This window comes from Amphiprion ocellaris, chromosome 9, assembly GCF_022539595.1.
Source record: "Amphiprion ocellaris isolate individual 3 ecotype Okinawa chromosome 9, ASM2253959v1, whole genome shotgun sequence".
In the NCBI taxonomy this organism is placed as follows: Eukaryota; Metazoa; Chordata; class Actinopteri; family Pomacentridae; genus Amphiprion; species Amphiprion ocellaris.
Window position 1 is genome coordinate 19063794 of NC_072774.1, and position 18553 is coordinate 19082346.

At 36.7% G+C, this 18553-nt stretch overlaps 1 protein-coding gene and 1 long non-coding RNA gene across 5 annotated transcripts; both read left to right on the forward strand.

Moving 5' to 3' along the window:
• Window positions 1-2983: 2983 nt before the first annotated feature.
• dhdds (dehydrodolichyl diphosphate synthase) lies at window positions 2984-9213 on the forward strand. Of its 4 annotated transcripts, none has more exons than XM_023285475.3 (9): window positions 2984-3050; window positions 3432-3512; window positions 4564-4680; window positions 4772-4914; window positions 6383-6499; window positions 6613-6714; window positions 6842-6956; window positions 7670-7777; window positions 8474-9213. In XM_023285475.3, exons 2-9 carry the CDS (start codon window positions 3450-3452, stop codon window positions 8714-8716), a joined length of 1008 nt encoding a protein of 335 aa, XP_023141243.1. In that variant the 5' UTR covers window positions 2984-3050; window positions 3432-3449; the 3' UTR covers window positions 8717-9213. The 4 variants fall into 4 exon arrangements, with proteins under 4 accessions (XP_023141243.1, XP_023141242.1, XP_023141241.1 ...); XM_023285474.3 differs by having other exon boundaries at window positions 2992-3062; XM_023285473.3 differs by having other exon boundaries at window positions 3018-3095.
• Window positions 9214-10829: 1616 nt separating this feature from the next.
• LOC111578587 (uncharacterized) lies at window positions 10830-14458 on the forward strand. The gene is made up of 6 exons (XR_002747001.3): window positions 10830-11026; window positions 12326-12340; window positions 12595-12621; window positions 13007-13051; window positions 13247-13303; window positions 13811-14458. It is a non-coding gene; the product is annotated as an uncharacterized LOC111578587 (long non-coding RNA).
• Window positions 14459-18553: the final 4095 nt, after the last annotated feature.

The window sequence follows — 18553 nt, forward strand, 5'->3', positions numbered from 1 at the left end:
TCTCTCTTTTCATTCCTGAAAGTTGTTTCTTTTCTCCATCTGTTTGCTCCTGTGAGGTCATTACCAAGAAGCACAGCCTCTCTTTTTGTTGTTATCCCGGTGATACTGGGATAATGCTTTCTCTTGTTAAAGGGTCTTTCCTACTGTTAGGATTTATTTTTTTAAGGTGCCACTAACTGAACACTGAAATTGATATTACATATGAGTGTTACAATATTGACAATAATAACCATTTAATGTGCAATGAATGCATGAGCTGTGCTTGACTTTTAAAAGGGAAGAGATGGAGCTAAGCACTAACTCCAAGCTCTGATGGACACAGACAGGTCAGGCTGGAAAGTTACAGCCACTTACAAAAAAATGTTTCTTCTTGTACACATGCACAAACACTAACAAAGATAGAGTTTTGGCTCTGATACACAGCATATTCCTAGTTCCTTATAGTGTAACAACTAATTGTACTGAAACTGCTAACTCAAGGTTGTTTGAGGGAGAAAACCATAATAATCCTCCCTAAGGGACACCTACATCCTCCCTGTGAGATACCACTAATGGCTACATCATATCTCAGCTAACAGTGGAATAATACTAACTGGCAGAAAGCGGGAAAAGTTTGCAGGAGGGTTCTTTTCACAGGGTGCGGCTCCTGGGGATTGGATGAATCATGTGCCAAGAGATATGGACATATCTGTGCGCCAACTAATGGGAGAGCTAAGTCTAAACCACGGTTTATCCACACCTTTAGCCAATCACATTTCAATATTTGAATTATATGTTTGTGTTCTATAACCAATCACATTTCACCACACTGAATATAATGTTCTGTTCATATCAGACTCTATCCTTTTCTGAGAGGCTGTTCCAAACAGAAAAGATCCTTGTACAAAATTCTTTTGAGACACTGATATTTACAAAATAAGCAGCTTAATTGGAGAGAAGTAGTTTGTCTTCTATCTCAACAAACGAACATGCTCAACACTACAGAAAATCAAGGTGTCAGTGAGTCCAGTTTTCTTCACCATTAAAAGGCACTCAGAAACTGGGGGAAACTCTGACAGGAATAGATCTGGAAGATCCAAACCACAACAGAATCAGAAGACAAGTTTCTGAGAGTCAACAGCTTGCATGATAGGTGGCTCACAAGACAACAGCTTCAAGCACAGCTTAACAGTGGTTAGTAATCGTAATAAGCAAGTCTTGGTTTCAACTATGAAGAGAAGACTTGGAGTTGCAGGTCTGACAGGTCGAGTTGCAGAAAAAAAGCCATTGCTAAGACATCAGAATAAGAAAATGAGGTTGGCCTGGTCCATGAAACACCGCCAATGGACTACTGAAGACTGGAAGAAGGTGTTTTGGACTGATGAATCAAAATTTCAAATCTTTGGTTGATCATGCAGGATTTTTATACATCGTCGAGTAGGAAAAAGGATGATTCCTCAGAGTGTGACATCAACTGTCAAACATGGAGGAGGAAGCATGATGGTCTGGGGCTGTTTTGCTGCCAAGGTCAGTACAGAGTGAGAGGTACCCTGAACCAACACAGCTATCACAGCATTCTGCAGCACCATGCAGTACCCTCTGGTATATAGTTGGTCAGGGGTTCATCCCACAGCAAGATAACAATGCATAACAAAGCATAAGTCTAAGCTATGCCAGAACTACCTTAGGAAAAAAGAACCAGATGGTAAGCTTGAAAACATGGGATGAGTCAAAAATTTACAATACATTTTGTTTTCTAAATTTTTTATTTTTTTTTTAAACTTCATTTGTTTATTTGTTCTACGCTTTCATTTTAGAGTACAATGAGACATTAATGCATAATTTCCAACAAAAAAAAAGGAAAATTGGGGTGTTCGAAAACTTTGACCGAAATTGTATATAAAGTAAATCAGTTTAATAATAATTTTATGTATTTATTTATCTTTGAACCCTTTATTTTTTGCATACTTTTGAAATTCACTGTAATATTAAACATAGACAGCTAGTTGGTCTGGCTCATAATAAATGAGTTTGTCAGTAGTGGAAAGTATAAGTACATTTATGTAAGCACTGTAGGTTTGAAGGTTGTTTTTTAGCATTTCCCTTGTCACTCTAAACGTTAATTTCATTGTTTTGTTGAAGGAAATATTGTACCTTGTTACTTAGGCATAGTTATAACTTAAGTTTAACTAAATCTTGATGTTGCTCTGGCCTTAACAGCAAATAGTAGAAAACACATGACAACATAATTTTTGATTTTGTTTTAGACAAACTGGTAGCTGCCAATTAATTCAGAACTGATGGGTCTAAGACAAAAGCCATAACTTTACTATAACGTTATTATCAGTAAAACTTAAATTCCATGTATAAAAACAATGTCAAATCACCAATCAACAGGGATGCTTAGCTTACAATAGTGAGGAATTCAAGCTAGCTAACTAGTGTCGCAACGAGCAAGTACAGTATAATATTATTAGTTTAAGATAAAGTCTGCTAGTTAGCCTGTATCAGAAATTCAATAAAGTACTGAAAATCACAGATTTTTAATTAATATTAATATATTAACATTACATCAAAATAAGTATTTCTTTTAATTTCATCACACCAGTAAAATAATTGCAATGCCATTTAAAGATCAACAAAATCATCCAAAAAAAAATACCTGCATTGAAAATATACTGTCCACAGAGGAATTACAACATTGTAATATATGAGAATTTTAAATAATGATAACGATGACATTTGTTATTGTAAACACATGTTGCTTATAGTTCTTCTGAACTTTTGCTTAAGTGTGATTTTTAATCCATGTGTTGTACTTGTACTACAGTTTTGTCCATTGTTTTATTTTTACTTTTACTCCAGCAAATGTTGCGAAGATCATACCTTTCCTATTAAAGGTTTTTCTCCAGGCTATCACAGTTATTTTATTTATTTAATCAAATACTGCAATGTGTCAGCAAAGCGTCCATCCTCATGTTTTGAAAATCTGCTAACCGCTGACAGGAAGTCGTCACCATGGGCATACGTCACTTGACTCTAATGCGGAAGAGGTCGTCATCGTAAAAGCTGTGAGTTGGAAGGTCTGTGAAATGTGATAAAACCATTGCAGTTTTGTGAGTAGAACAGCTTGTGCTTCCATATTTTGAATGAATGAAGCAATTTCTAACAAGAGTTTGTGTTTTCTGGACGATGTGTGACAGGGTTTGTGCTTTTTTTAGCCTCATAGCAGTTTAGTTCATTGCATGTCTCGTGAGCCCGGCAGGCAGTTAACGGTGGAATCCATCAGTCACTGCTTGTCAAATGATACATTTCTAAAAATGGAACGTTATTATACTAGAGTTTGCCGGTTGTATAACAGCAACTCAGGGATTTTTTTTCTGCAAACTGTATCGGTTATAAGGTGCAGAGTCGTGAACCTGTTTCAAATATTATTAATTACCTATTTCCAGCTCGCTTGAAGCCTGAAAATGTCGTGGATAAAAGAAGGTGACTTAAACCTGCTTGAAAAGATTTCTGCCAATGTCCTAAAGGTAAGCCAGTGTCTGTAACAAAATAGCTCTGTTTAGCCTCCGTTTGTGCCTCTCATTTACTGCTATTACATTACAGTCACTGATCTAAGCGTCAGTTTTACCGAATAAAAGAAACCCTAGATTAATCACTTCATACTGCAGTTCTGGAGATATTAACAGAACCCTCAACGGCTCTTCAGACTATTTGCAAAATAATAAATCTCTGAAATTATACCAACTTAGTACCTGGAACTGAATCCATTTTTTCAATCTGCATGCCATGTCTTTGTTGATATATGTAGTAACATATATTTGCATACAACATTGTTTTTATATTGTTCATCTGTCGTCCAAACAAGCAGATGTCATTTCCAGCTACCTGGATCAGAAATATAGTTGAAATGTGATTTGTTTGCTTTTCTATCCGATTGCAGACAGAATATTTTTCTTATCCAGATGGTTTCAAGAGCCAGAAAATCATCTACAGAGTGCTCAATGTGGTTAAACAAGTTTCTGGGATTTTTAAACATCTAATTTTCTGAAAACTGGCTTCATTTGATTGGTAATAGATTTAAGGCACAAACTGACGATGCTCTCTAATTGATGAATCACGCAAAGTGCCCATCACAATTTCCCCTGAGCTCTCAGCTTCAAATTACTTGTTCTGATTAGAAAATGGTTCAAAACACAAATGTATATAATAATTTTTTGTAGAGCTTTTAACTGCATCTCACGGTTGTCATCAGTGGATTGAGATGTCTCATTTTCTGCTTTCATCTGTTGATGAAGACAAGTAGATGCACTTGAAATGTCTGAGGGAAAAGCTAGTGGGCAGTTACTGTGTGAAGATTCTTTCAAGTATTTCTAACATCAAAGAACAAACTTTACAAATATGTTGAGGTTAAAATATCAGATGGTTTAACAATATTCACTTTAGAATTAGACATGTTAGTCTTTTGAATTGGTTAATCTATTAAAGTCTGTTGATTCAGTTACGTTTTCTGTCACTCAATTCAATTATTTCTCAAGTCACATCTCTTTTGGCTCCCTTGTTTTGCATTGCATCTACCAGGCGGGACCCATGCCTAAGCATGTGGCCTTCATCATGGATGGTAATCGACGCTTTGCACGTAAGAAAAACATGGAACGCCAAGAAGGACATATGCAAGGCTTCAACAAGCTGGCAGAAGTGAGTTTGCATTAGAACTAAAGAAACCACTACCATCTGGGTGTAAATAAACTGCTCATTAATATCTAATCCATTGTCTCTTCCACATCAGACACTACGCTGGTGCAAACATCTGAACATCCCAGAGGTGACGGTGTATGCCTTCAGCATTGAGAACTTTAAGCGCACTAAAGAAGAAGTGGATGGACTGATGGAGCTGGCCAAGCAAAAATTTGAGAGGCTGTTGGAAGAACGGTGAGTTTCAATTTGAGCTTTCCACTTTGCTGTTGCATGTGGCGCAAGTCACGTATTACACATCATATGATACATCATTTGAATCACAGCTTTCTTAAAGTTGAGCATAACAAAATGCAGCCCTCAAGCACAGCTGCATAGTTGAATAGTTGTCTTTTCAAGACTGAAACTTAAGTTTCAGTTTTAGTCTTCTTCAGACAGATAATGAGTAGCCAATCTTTACAAGGATTTTTGAACACCATCTGTTAAATGCTGCCAGCCAGTTGGGGGGACAGATCTTCTCTCCCCAAATGTCTTTGGAGTTCACTGTCGCTGTTTCAATGTCAGTATGGTCGGATTTCAAAACATCCACAGGGATCTGGCTGGAAATGTTGAAACCTCTTTGAGTGCAGCTGGACACAACAGCAGTTTACAACACTGACACAGAAACACTTATTGCTGAATTGGGCATTGAGTAAGATAGACTATGGACTGATGGCCAAGAGGAAGAAAGGCTGACTTATAAATAGGAGTGCGTAATGTCAATTATTTCCAATGCTATTTTGGCTTCTACTGACTTTGTTTTGCCATTTCAGTATGCCAGAATATAAAGTTTCCACCTGTGGGTTTTGCATCAAATTGCACACTTACTCTGGTCTTTAGCTGTGTGCATTTGCCAAATACTTTCAAACCAGTTAACAGCTGAATTTTGTTTTTGAGTTGAATTTTAAAACAAATGTGGAAGTGTTTTAATCCACAGTTCCAGAAAGACCAAGAGACTTTTTCTGACATTGCAAGGTATTTCTCCATGCTGTTCTACAAGCAGTAATATTTTATAGATGACTTATATCTTTGCTTTTGGGACATTAACCTATGGTCATCTATCTAGTAGTAGCTTGTTAGCTAAACCAGCCATTTGATGCTCCTCATTAGTCTGTGAATAGTTCCCACAGAACCATGTAACTAAATTCAGGAGTTCAAATGCTTGCATTTGAGACAGTTTTAAAAATATAGTTTTGTCTAAAAAATATATTATGTGACAATATTTTAAATGTACCAGTGTGGCATATTGTGAATAATCTTATTTAGTCCTGACACTAATAACATTTATGATACCGATCTGTGTTTTTATAATACTGATCAAACTGTCTAACCTTTGTTACAGTATAATGGTGATGCTGTCACCACCACCACAACAAATCACACTTATCACTCTTTCTGATAAAGTGTGATTAGTGTTATTAAAATAAACATTTGCACGTGACAAGCTACCTTTAAGCAAGACACTGCACCACAGACTGTTCTTGGAAAAGTGTATAGAGTGGAAATTCATATGTGTTCACACCTTTATCTCTCGGAGCGAAATACAGACAGACACGTTTCGTCAGTCATGCATAAAATTGAGTAATCTTTCTGTACTCCATGTTTGTTTGAATGTTTTTCTTGTTTTTGTCTTGTCCTCTAAATGCCATTCTACTCTGCCCCTTAGGGACAATCTGGAAAAGCATGGTGTTTGTATCCGGGTCCTGGGTGACTTGAATATGCTGCCGCTTGATCTACAGGAGCTTATTGCCAAAGCCGTAGTCACAACCAGGGCTCACAATAAGTATGTTCAATCATTTATGCTTTTATTAGCCTCATCATTAGTGATTAAACTACCATACCTTGTTATAATATACATTATAAGGGACCTCAAGAGTGCAAATTCTTGTTTTGTAGATGTTTTCTCAACGTGTGCTTTGCCTACACATCGAGATATGAAATCACCAATGCAGTCAGGGAAATGGCTTGGGGAGTGGAGCAGGGTCTAATCAAAGCAAGGTAAGTGATAGACAAGACAGCTGTGAAAAAATCTAGTTAATATTAAATAACATGCTGAATAACTTATAGAAACACAACCTGAGGAGACATTGCTTTAACATTCAGTTCATATTTCTGTGATGCTCAGTGATGTTTCAGAGTCATTGCTAAGTGAGTGCTTGTACAGCAATAACTCTCCCAATCCTGACCTGCTCATCCGCACCTCAGGAGAAGTGCGCCTCAGTGACTTCCTTCTTTGGCAGGTGAGGAATGGAAATGGTTGTTTGAAAAACTAACTGTATTTGTAGATAGGAATTGTTTTCTTTCTCATGCTCCTACATCGCATTAACATTTAAGTAATACATTTACAAACTTGCTTCGGTGTTTAGTCATCGTTATAAGTTTGGGGTAAGAATTTCTTTGAAATTCAAGCAGAGTGCCGTGTAAACCTAGCAGTTAGACTTGTATTTCAGGTCATGTTACCCAAGCCATTTACCTCCAAACATTATTTTCAACAAAGGTATCACTTCATGTAGACATGACTCCAGAACTGTTGATGCTGACAAAATCAAATCTGTGATTTATGTGTCATTGCGTTTTTCAGTGATCAAAGATGAGAGATGACCATGTGGTTTTACCAAGAAAAATTCAACTTTAACAACTTATTCATGACAGTTAAATTGACTCAATTGCTTTAATGTAGCTAAAAAAAAACAGTAATATATATTTCTCTCTTAATAACAACCATTAACGATTAGATCTTAAGCTCTGTCTGAGAAACACCGATATTTCTGTGCACATACAATATTTCTAAGTTGCTGTATCCCTCTAACAATCAATTATTACCTCCAATTTAGGTGGTGTAATTTCTGACAGACAGTATTGAACCAATAGACTATATTGCGTATAATGTGAACTGTAAAGGCATCATTTAAAGCTTCTCTTTAAAGACTTGTATTGATTTTCATTTCTGCAGACTTCCCACTCCTGCTTAGTGTTTCAGTCCGTTCTGTGGCCGGAGTACTCATTCTGGAACCTGTGTGAAGCCATTCTGCAGTATCAGTTAAATCACAAATCCATCCAGGTAAGGCTTCGGTCAAGGCACAGTATTTTTTTGGCATCCACAATGTGTGAATCGGCAGTGGAAAGGGTGTAGAAATCAAGAACATCTTAGACTTACAGTAGCTTTGTATAAATACAGGTCTTGAGAACGTCATAATGATTGCTGTTTGAGGTCGTTTCAAATCTATTCATTCATTTTTGAGACTCGAGTGTTATAAAGCAATATTTTGATGATTGTCTCCTCAGTGTTAGTGAGGATCCTCACACTCCTGTGTAGCAAATGCAGTTCACTTGTGTTCGCCATGTGTCAACATCTGAACACAGTATGTGATTTTTTTAGGTCTGCTTTTGCCCTTTATTTAATGTGTGCATTGTCTACAAGGGGTATATTAGAAATTCAGACAGCCAGCACGAAAGCAGCAGTCTGAGTATCTTAAAAGCGCATAATAAAGTAATAAGAATGCTCACTATCACAGAAAACGTAACTAATGACTGGTATTGAACCCAGTCAAATTCATTTGTTTAGCTACTACCACAGTTATGACTCTAAGTATTATTTGTAGACATATAATTCATACTGTGTGTTGAGTGTGGGGATATCAGGATTTGAGTACACTTCTACAATACTGTCCAAAACAACTTTGGATTTTAACTGGGGATTGAAGCAATTCCTATCTATATGTACCAAATCTGAGTTTTGATGTGTGTTGCATTACAGAAAGCCAGAGAGCTCCATCGAGAGCATCAGGCCCTACAGCAGCTGGAGGCAGATCGCGCCTGTGTAGCAGAGCACCTGCAGCATCATGGGAATGGAAAGCCTGCCGATGCCCAGAGAAGACAAGAGGCACTGCTGCACTACACCGCCTGCCGGGAAGACCGAGTTCAGGACTTCCTTGAAGCCCTGAAGCACAAGAGAAACTCTTTCTTTAGTGACTTATGCAGCAAACCTGTCTTGGCCTAGGAGAGCTTGGAAGAACAAATCCTCTGTTGAAGTGGTGAAGAACCCTCTCCTGTCTTCTTCCCAAAAGGGCTTCTGTGGAAATGGGAAGAGCAAACAGTGACTGGGAATGGGTTAATTTTGTCACTGATTTGTACAGGACGAGAGGGTAATTTTACCCCTATGGGGCTGTAGAATAATTGTGATATTTATGATTGTAGATTTAAGAAGTCTAATATGTGGAAATGTCTGGTCAAGATGCAGTTAAATAATAGTGTAAATTGTGTGTCAAATGCATGCCGTTGATTGGAAGGTCAAATTAAATGAGCAGAAGCTATGTGTCTTGTTTTTGGAAATGTTTCCAAAACAGTCATCCGTAGAACTCAGTGCAGTGTTGCATTTTTGCTGAGGTTCGAAAGAAGTGTTGTTTGTTGAGTGTGGTCTTGATGACATAACTATATTTTGACCAGCGTTCTTTAACAGAATAAAGTGATTAGTGTATGTCAGATATGATTAAACGATTTGTGGCTCACTGTTTTGTATTTACATACAACATGTCTAAGTTGCCTCCATCTCCCTCTTAATATATTGATAGCTAATGTCTTAACTTGTGCTCCAAAGAAATCATGATATTCGCAAGTTCTGAGTTGCTGATGTACAAGCATCAGGGCAAACCAAATTACTGTTTGATTCAGATTCATGGGGTCTTTCTGCAACTAGACAAAACATTAATTTCTAATGCTAACTGCTTTTTAAGCATTGTACATCTTCACTAATACACCACTGGTTAGAAATTTGTTGTATATGGCAAAGTAATGTTGTTTATGATTACCATTTTGGTCATATTATGACTTAGTGATGCAGCATGAACCAGGAAATAATCATTTTTCACCATCAAGTTTGATGGGTTTTCATCAATTTGAAAAAGAAAAATTAACATTCATGTCAACTCTCCGTCTGTTCCCCAGAAATACAATGTCACGATGAAAAGGATAAAAACACACCAAGCTTAGCATAAAATATAAATAAGTTATAACAGAGGGGTGACAAGAACATGCATAAATGTTCATTTTAGAAGGAAAAAAACGTGAATATGACAGTAATGCACAATCCAATGAGTCTTGCTTGAACAAAGCAACAGACAGCCTAGAAGTGAAAGGAATAGTGCTGATCCTTGCAGACATATCCACACTAACAGGTCTGTCATGAAATACAAAAAGGGTGCACATTTCTTGCAAAAATCCTCAGTCTTTAATTTCTAATGCCAAATGCAAGATGTCTTAAATCAAATGACTAGTTTTTCATCTTTAAATGTTTCTCAGTAGGCAAGATTAATAAAATAAGTGATTGTCTTTGAGAAGCAATTTTAAGTATCTTGCATCACTTCTATAGTGGTAGAAAAAGCATGGAGATACATTTGGTGAAAGAAGCAACACTATGATATGAAAAGTAAGTTCTGCATTTAATATTTTAAGTACATAATGTGAGCATTAAAATTTACTTAAAGTATCAGAAGTCAAAATGCTTATTATATATCAATTATATATTACTGAAATAACTTTACTTATGCATTGACATGTAAGCAACATTTCAATATTGTCTAGGTATGACTAATTTTAACTATTCCATTTACTGTTGGGTAGCTAACATTTATAAAGACTATACAAACTCAAACATACAAACCAGATTTGTGTGAAAATAGTATGAGGTAATTGTATTGCAGAGGGGTACAAAGTACACTATTGCTCTCTAAAATGGAGAGGCGCAGAAGGATACGGAAATACTCAAAGTAAAAGTACAGTAAAATTGTCGAATTTGTACTTGAGTAACCCCGTGCTTTTATACTTGTTGTGCCATGCGACTAGCATGTGTACCTAAATATTTAGTCATGGTTAGGTTTGTTTGCACGAAATGTCCACTTCATACCATAAACAGTGTGAAAGAAGTGAAGTAAAATGGAGCTGCTATTACCTTTATCTACGTTTGCTCGATTACCGCCCGAACAGAAAGTGTCGCTACAGCGCCTCCCTCCGGCTCTGCTGGGAATTCCTCCAAGCCGCTTCCTACCCTCTTCAACAAATGGGCGGTCCATGGAGTCACATGACACGTGTGGGTCCAATGACAAACGTCGAAATGGAAAACTGGTTCGAACCGGTTTCGATCTTATATTTCGGTGTATAAACTACAAAAACATTCGTTTGCATTATACATTCGCCATTTTAGACTGCGACGGGTCAGTTGTTATCTGTTGACTCTTCGATAAAAGCCCGTTTAACGGCTGTATTTTTGTGAATTTTCTGGTCATTTGTAACCAACAACATGGGCAAAGCGAAGGTAAGCTTTTTATTTAGATTTATTTTCAGTCTGCGCATTTGCTTCGTGCTGGTTACTTAAGTTGAACGTTAGGCTGCGTTTGATATTTCTGCATCAGAGGAACGTCATCATCTCTAACAAACGGTCGAGCAATGGCGGCATGATAGGGGAGATCTATACAAGCATCCTCCCATTCGTCGAAAATAAAAGCGCATGTTTCTAATTTTCGCATAAAATATCCCTTAACGATTAGATACGATGGTAACGTTCATATTGGCAACTTGTCACCCAACGCCTAAGCTCTGTCAAGTGCAAGCGTTGACATGGCGCTGTGAAAAATTTCTAACATCGTCTGTCATTTCCCTCTGTGGAAGTAGGCAGGGCAAAATATTGACAGGTTAAAACGCAGCAGCAAACTTTCCAATACACGCTGTAAATGTTTCTATAGCCAGCACGTCCGCGCGAGTACATAATTTATTATTTTGATCATCTAACAGCAATGTTGCGTGATTTAGACACCAAAATAGACTCCAGCACAATCTCCAAATATGAGGAAGGAGTGGGGGAGGGGAGGTGCCCATCATGATTTGTTTGTCTCTGTGTTGAATAAGAAAAATCGTGCTTGTGCCAGCATGTTAAATCTAAGGACTCTTAATACTTCGTCACCTACGTTGTTTTGACCAACAATAGACGTAAATAAACTCTGCGTGCGTTGCTGTGTATCAGTGCGCATCAGAAGATGTACAATACGATATTTTAAAAAGCAATTTTTCGAAATTAGGAGTATTTTGTTGTATTAGGATTAATTTAAATTTGCGTGTAGTCTGTTGCAGGGTGCGATCTTGTTAAAATACTAAACATACAAAAAGGTATATATATATATTTTATTAAATAAAAATTCGACCAAATCTCTACAGAAATGTAATTACAGTTTCCGTATATCTTCTGCAGGCCTGCGTTTAGCTGCAGTTATTGTGCAGCTACAGATTAGCAAAGTAATAATCTTATCAGTTTCCCAACAGCTGCCTGTCGGCGCGCAGTGATACAAAACAAAGGAAGCTGTCAGGGCGCCAAGACGGTGTCATGGTGACAGGACAGCCCGAATTTGAATTCAAATATGCGCGGGAAGGTCTTTGTGAATTTCAAAATCAGCAACAGTGAGCGAGGCTCTAAATTTATTTTTAGATACTGGTAGTACATTTTGTCTTCAACATCATTACACTGCAGTTCATTTTGTTTGATTGTGCTGTTTGAGTTGTGATGAATAATTCTGCTTCATAAATTTAATATTGTATTTTTTTGTCGTTCTTTATCTTTCAGACTGTGGCCTCTGAGGTTTGTCAGTAATCACTCATTTGTTTATATTATTCATATTGTATTGATGCTGTTGTTTTGCAAAAACATTGTACAACTTTCCACAACTGTCTTTTGCTATTTGTTATTGTAATGAAATATTGTTTTTATTTGCAGTTGGTACTTGATGAAAGCTGTCTGGCATTGTCTAGTGCTGTAAATATTGAACTTACTTGATGCAAACTAGTCTAGTCCGTAGTTTTATTAAAGTTTTTTTTCCTGCTCCATTTCAATAGAGAAGATGCTCTGCACGACTGGCACTGGTAAGTTCCTTAGAAACACAATTAAGTAGCCTATTTTAAACAATTGCAATTTTGCTTCATGTTTGCTCTTGTTCTTCATCCATGAGTAGGCTGCTTCCTGATAACAGTTTTCCACAAAGAATAACTTAAACTAGTATAAACTGAAATATTTGTACACTGTCACCTGTGTATTTGAGTTGTACAATTGACCATTTTGTATTTATCTAAAATATTTTAATCTAAATATTACCATTTGTGACATGAATAAGTAACATAAACTATTGCCAATTGTGGTTGTGGTATTGTGGTTATAGTAAAATGTAAGAATATATTTTTCACAGTAGCATTCTCTTTTATTGTGTTATCTATTGTCACAATTTTAACTGTATTTCTTTTTATTTTGCAGAAACCTGCTAAACCACCAGTGGAGGCGAAGAAGAGAACCGTAAAGGTATGGAACTTATCTGTTAGCTGTATGTCACATGTGAAACCGATTTGGTTCCTTGAAAGGAGATCAAAATTACCCTCTCTCCTGGGCAAAAGGGGAAATCCCTTTGGCCCACATGGTTTTATCTATTTAACATGTGATACGTGTTCACCATCCTGAGAGCTCTAATCAGTTTGTCATTGTCATTTTATTTTGTAGAAGGCGTCCAAAGCAAAGAAGGAAAAACCAGCTGAGAATGGGAACACCAAGAATGAGGTTTGTTACTGTAATGAGAAAGAGCTTCCTCCACAGCGTTTCCACAGTATGCATGTTATTTTTGCAAGCATTTTGTGTTGTACTTTTTCTTTAAACTTCATCCAAATGCTTCAATAGTTCATTTTCGAGCACAAAGGTAAAAAGATAAACTAAAACAAAACTGCAATCTGTCAAAATAATGTGAAAGAAAATTAAGAAACCTACATCTAGAATATGGTTTTAAGAGTCTGAAGTGTTGGTTTCTTGGTACATTTATCCCTGTCAATAAAAAATGAATACTTGTCTTTACAATTTGCCACCAATTACATGATTTACAAAAGCAAAGTTTGTAACATTTTGTCTTTACGTGGTATTGTAAGGATATAAACTTGCAGCTACCCAGCAAAAATGAAATGAAAGGGAGAAAATAGAAGCATGATGATGATCACAGCAGACAAGAATGTACTGTCATATGGCCAAAACAAGCAATGCACATAACGTGGCTGCCGTCTTACTTTCTCTTCCCAGGAGCCAAAGGCCGATGCCGCTGAAGCCAAATGAACGGTTGATGTGCTCACTCTGTCTACTTGGTGATTGTACAGTTTTAAATAAGTATTTTTTACCAAGTTTTATATTACAAATGTCATTTATAGGTTTTTGGTTTTGGCTTGCACTTGATGTAACAGAACTTTGTTTTCAGTCATATCCATTATATATCCATTTTAAAATCCGTCCATATCTTGTAGACGTGGCATTCTTAGTTTGTCTAATCAAGTTGTTTTTTATTTGAAACTGCTGAATAATAGACACTTTCCAACAAGTTGGATTTTGAATCTAATTTTAAAAATTATGAGGCAGCTAAAGCATATTAAAATTTGCAGGAGAATAGGAGCTTTGACTTTTATCTCCTTGTATTTTAATATTGAACTAATAAAAGAATTGCTTACCAAATGTTTTGAAACACTGTATGTTGACATAAAGTCTAGTCAGTTAAAATGAGACAGAAAAATACTGTCATTAGGTCAAAAATGTCATAGATCCCAAAAAAATGTTTGATGTGAACCTGGTCATCTGATGAAAAGTTCTGTTAAGTTATGTTTCTGTTAGGAGAAAAGAAAGCTTTTCTGACTTCAATGGTTGATCTAAATGTTCTTGAATAAAACTTTACAAAATGTCCTTTTGGGGTTGTTTTGTTTCTAAATGTTGTGAGGCAGTGATCTTGAATGGTGATGTTAAATCATCTGCAGGCTCCATTTTAAAAGAACAGATTGTTTAGATGGTTATTTATAATTAGATAATATTTGTAATTATATCTTAGGAATGTTTTCTTCCCACCAGATTTTTTTACTTGGGTAAGGGGTTATTCAACACCACAGGTTGAGAATGTTATGAGTATGTCCTGCATCATTAGCAAAAACATTTTAAAAACTGAAGTATATATTTAGGCCTTTTTATGCTTTAATTTATACTTGAAGTATAAACAATTACACATTTGAATTTGATCCAGTCAAGTTGGAGCTGTTTTATTTACTAAATATAGTATTACTGTAAATACAACTTTATTCTCCTAAAAGTATATATTTTTATTTAAAACGCTTTTCAAGATATGTTCAAGAGAATTATGAGAGAGCAGCTTTAGAACTACAAAATCTATTAAAATGAGCTGAAATGACCTGAGTTTTTCACACGTTTTAAGGAAATGTGCAATATGTTTAGCATCTTTTACAAGTAGCATCAACAATCACATTGCAATAGTTCTCTCTGAAATGTAAAGGTGGAAGTAGAAAGCTGTAGCAATACTTAATACTTCAAAGCTGTATTTTTAATAGAATAGTATAACTCCTTTTCGTAGTTACATCCCATAACTAAAACAAACTAGCATTAATTATTCAAATTCAAAACATCACTGAGGTAAACAAACAAAATGAAGTTAGAAACAGCTCAAAAAAGTTCTAAAAGACATCTAATAAAATATCTTATTTTGATTTTGAGTACATTCATATTCAACAGTATAATACTGTGTATGTCTCAGTGTAATTCAGGACATGCAAGCAACTTAAAAGTTGTCCAAAAGACGATCATCACCCTCCACATAACGGACGGCCACAGAAGGTCATTGCAGAAAAGGCTGACTGTTGGAATGTTAATAGAAAGTTGATTGGAAGAAAAAGTGTGGTGGGAAAAGGTGCACAAGCAGCAAACAAGTAGATTGAAGAACAAGCACTGGGCCGAGGTTGGTTTCAGTGTGACAATAGCCACAAAGCAAATGTCTTCAGGAAAGAACCTGCAACTGTTGCATTATATAAAGTCACGCCTGAACCAGAGACAATGTCAGAGGTGTCTTACCCGGACTAAGTGGGAAAAGAACTGGTCTGTTGCTCAATCTTCTTTTCAGATGAAATAAGCATTTTATTTGGAAATGGACACGAGTGGAGAGGCTCATATAGCAACGTGTTTAAATACCGGTGTGAAGTTTCCAGTCTGTGATGATTTAAGGTGCCATGTCCTTGGCACTATGTTTAATCAAGTCCAAAGTCAACACGGCATCTACTGAAAGACTTTAAAGCGCTTCATGCTTCCATCTGCTGACGAGCTTTATGGAGATGCCCACAGTGCCAAAACTACAACCAAATATTTTGCTGTGACCATGATATTACTGTGCTTGACTGTTCAGGCACCTCATCTGTCTGAACTCAGTAGAACCTCTTTTTTCCCCCTCTTTTTTCCCCAAGAAGAAGATGAGAAACATTCAATCTTAGAATACAGACAAGCTAAAGGCTGTTTTCAAAGCAACCTCAATAACATCTTTATGCCACGGCACACTGATGCAGTTACTGGCGGTAAAGGAGTCACAACCATGCTCATTTATCCATTATCTAGACACTGCTTAATCCTCATTGGGGGGAAACCGGGTTACTTAGAATCACCAAGTAACCATGGCATGTTTTAGGACTGTGGGAGGAAGTCAGAGCACCTGGAGAAAACCCACGCATGCACAGGGAGAACATGCAAACTCCATGCAGAAAGATTCCAGGACAGGATGCAAACCAGGGATCTTCTAGCTGCAAGGCAACAGGCCTAACCTCCAAGTCACTGTGCAGCCCTCAGCTACGTGTTAAGTGTGTAAATAAACAAACTTTTTATAAGCTGGACCTTCATGTATTGTAAATCCTTTTTTTTTTTTTTTTGATTGGGCTCAGGAATAATTTGAGATACTGGATTTTTGATTTTCATGAGCTAAAAACCTTGAAATATTTCAGTTGAGTGTAATAAACATCGAATATATGACAGTTTAAAATTTTGAATTAAACTATGACAGACGTCTACTCTTTGAAATACGCTAGTACGAATTTGCACAAAGTTAAAATATGTTACAGGTGCTTTCCACTCGCTGATGTTAAGTTCCCACCTGTGGGAGCAGCGTCTTTTCTCCACAGCACCAGTAGAGTGCAGTGCAGCATCACCACAGAGGGATGGGACAGATATCATTGTTCCAGCGGGGGGCTCCCTCTACTTTAACTTCTCCATCCCAGGAAAGTGGGTCAAATATGACGCGTCTCTGTTTGCAAACATCCCAGAGGGCGGTGTTCACATCTATGGTTTATGGGTGTGTTTATCCTGTTGTAAATGGCCATAAAGTTTAAGCTGGGCCAGTAAAGTTTAAATAAGGGTAAAATGTAACTTTTAATTGCCTTTTCTTTTCTTAAATAATTAAGAATCTGCTTCTATGATGAATAGTAAAGTCAGCTCCAAAATGTCTACATTTGATTATATTTTGGAGTAATTTTCATCCTCATTATCATGGTTATCATTCATGAAAATCTTATTTTTACATTATTCATTTTAACCCTCATGTTGTCTTCACTTATGGGCACCCAAAAACTATTGTTTCTGTGTCTGAAAACAATCCAAAAATTCAGCAAAAAAATTCCCCAAATTTCTGAAAATTTGCAAAACCTTCAGGACGAAAATTCCAATAATTCCTTAAAAATTTCCCTTAAAAGTTTTATTAAAAAAAAACAAAACCATTCTCTATTCTCGTAAATATTTTCAAAAAATGAGTAAAAATCTTCCCAAAAAATCCTAAAAATATCTAAAGTGACTACATATACATCAGTAAAACTTCTAATATTTTCTTTAAGAACATTAACAAAAAAATCAACCAAAATCCAGCGAATTTCGCTGGATTTTGGTAGATTTTTTTATGAATGTTCTTAAGAAATATTTTTAACTTTTCTTTTTCCACCAAAAAATGTTCAAAGATTTCCCAAAAAGATTTCCCAAAAAGACCCCCCCCCCCCCCCCCCACACACACACACACACACACACACACCCACACACACACACACACATTTTCAAACTTTAAACCAGGTAATTTTGACCCGCAGGACGACACGAGGGTTGAGAAAAAAATTCAGTTGAAAGCTGCCACCATTTTTCCCCTCTTAGATTTAAGTTTCCAGTATACAGAGAGCTGTACCTACTTAGTTTTTAATTTCCTGTGTCTTCCCTGTATTATTTCCCATCAGCATTTTATTGTGCGTGCATCGTAGCATAAATCAATCAGACAGCGGGCATACTAAAAGCACAAGGAAAATGAAAAGAAAATAAGAGGTCCATTACTTCCCACAGAGGCTGCAGTTAATAAAGCAGTTCCGCCACAAGGTCCATATCAAGCGAACCAGATGTCAGTTCATATTTCTACATTAGGGAGCATCTTAAGGACTTCGCACTGATACTTCCTTGAAAAATGTCAGTGTTTCTTATTAACAGTGTCACATTAACACTCTAGAGAGAATTGATAAACCCACAAAACTGTTGAGGAGCTTCATCCAGGAATCAAAGTTGTATCTTAGACAATTTGAAATGCCCCGCTGTCAATCATCTTGGTAAGCCTTGGTCTCGTCTGAAGCACATGGAAAAGAAAAACATGTAAGTTCAAAAGATGAGTCACTGCAGGAACAGTCCTCATCCTGTTTGTTACGAACAGAGGGGTCACACGTGTTCCTAAACATGTAGAGAAAGTATGGTGGTCTACAAATACTGCAGAGTAACCACATGGAGCACCAGTAAATTGCTCTGTCACATAATATGGTAAAGTCTGGGTCAAAGGTGATACTCAGCTATAAATTTCAGGGGTAGCAGAGGCAGCATGGAGTCCTGCAATGCAACAGCTACGATACTCAAGTCAGTTCATAGGCGAATTAGGAATTAGGCTAATATTCGTTTGATTGATCTGAGACTAAAGAAAACTAACAACACAATGAAACA

Bases quoted from the DNA above. Each gene is read 5' to 3' on its own strand.
- dhdds (XM_023285475.3), top strand. From the start codon at position 3,450: ATGTCGTGGATAAAAGAAGGTGACTTAAACCTGCTTGAAAAGATTTCT. The intron at 4,915-6,382 runs GTGAGTTTCAAT...TCTGCCCCTTAG, and splicing joins GAGAGGCTGTTGGAAGAACG to GGACAATCTGGAAAAGCATG. The intron at 6,715-6,841 runs GTAAGTGATAGA...TGTGATGCTCAG, and splicing joins CAGGGTCTAATCAAAGCAAG to TGATGTTTCAGAGTCATTGC.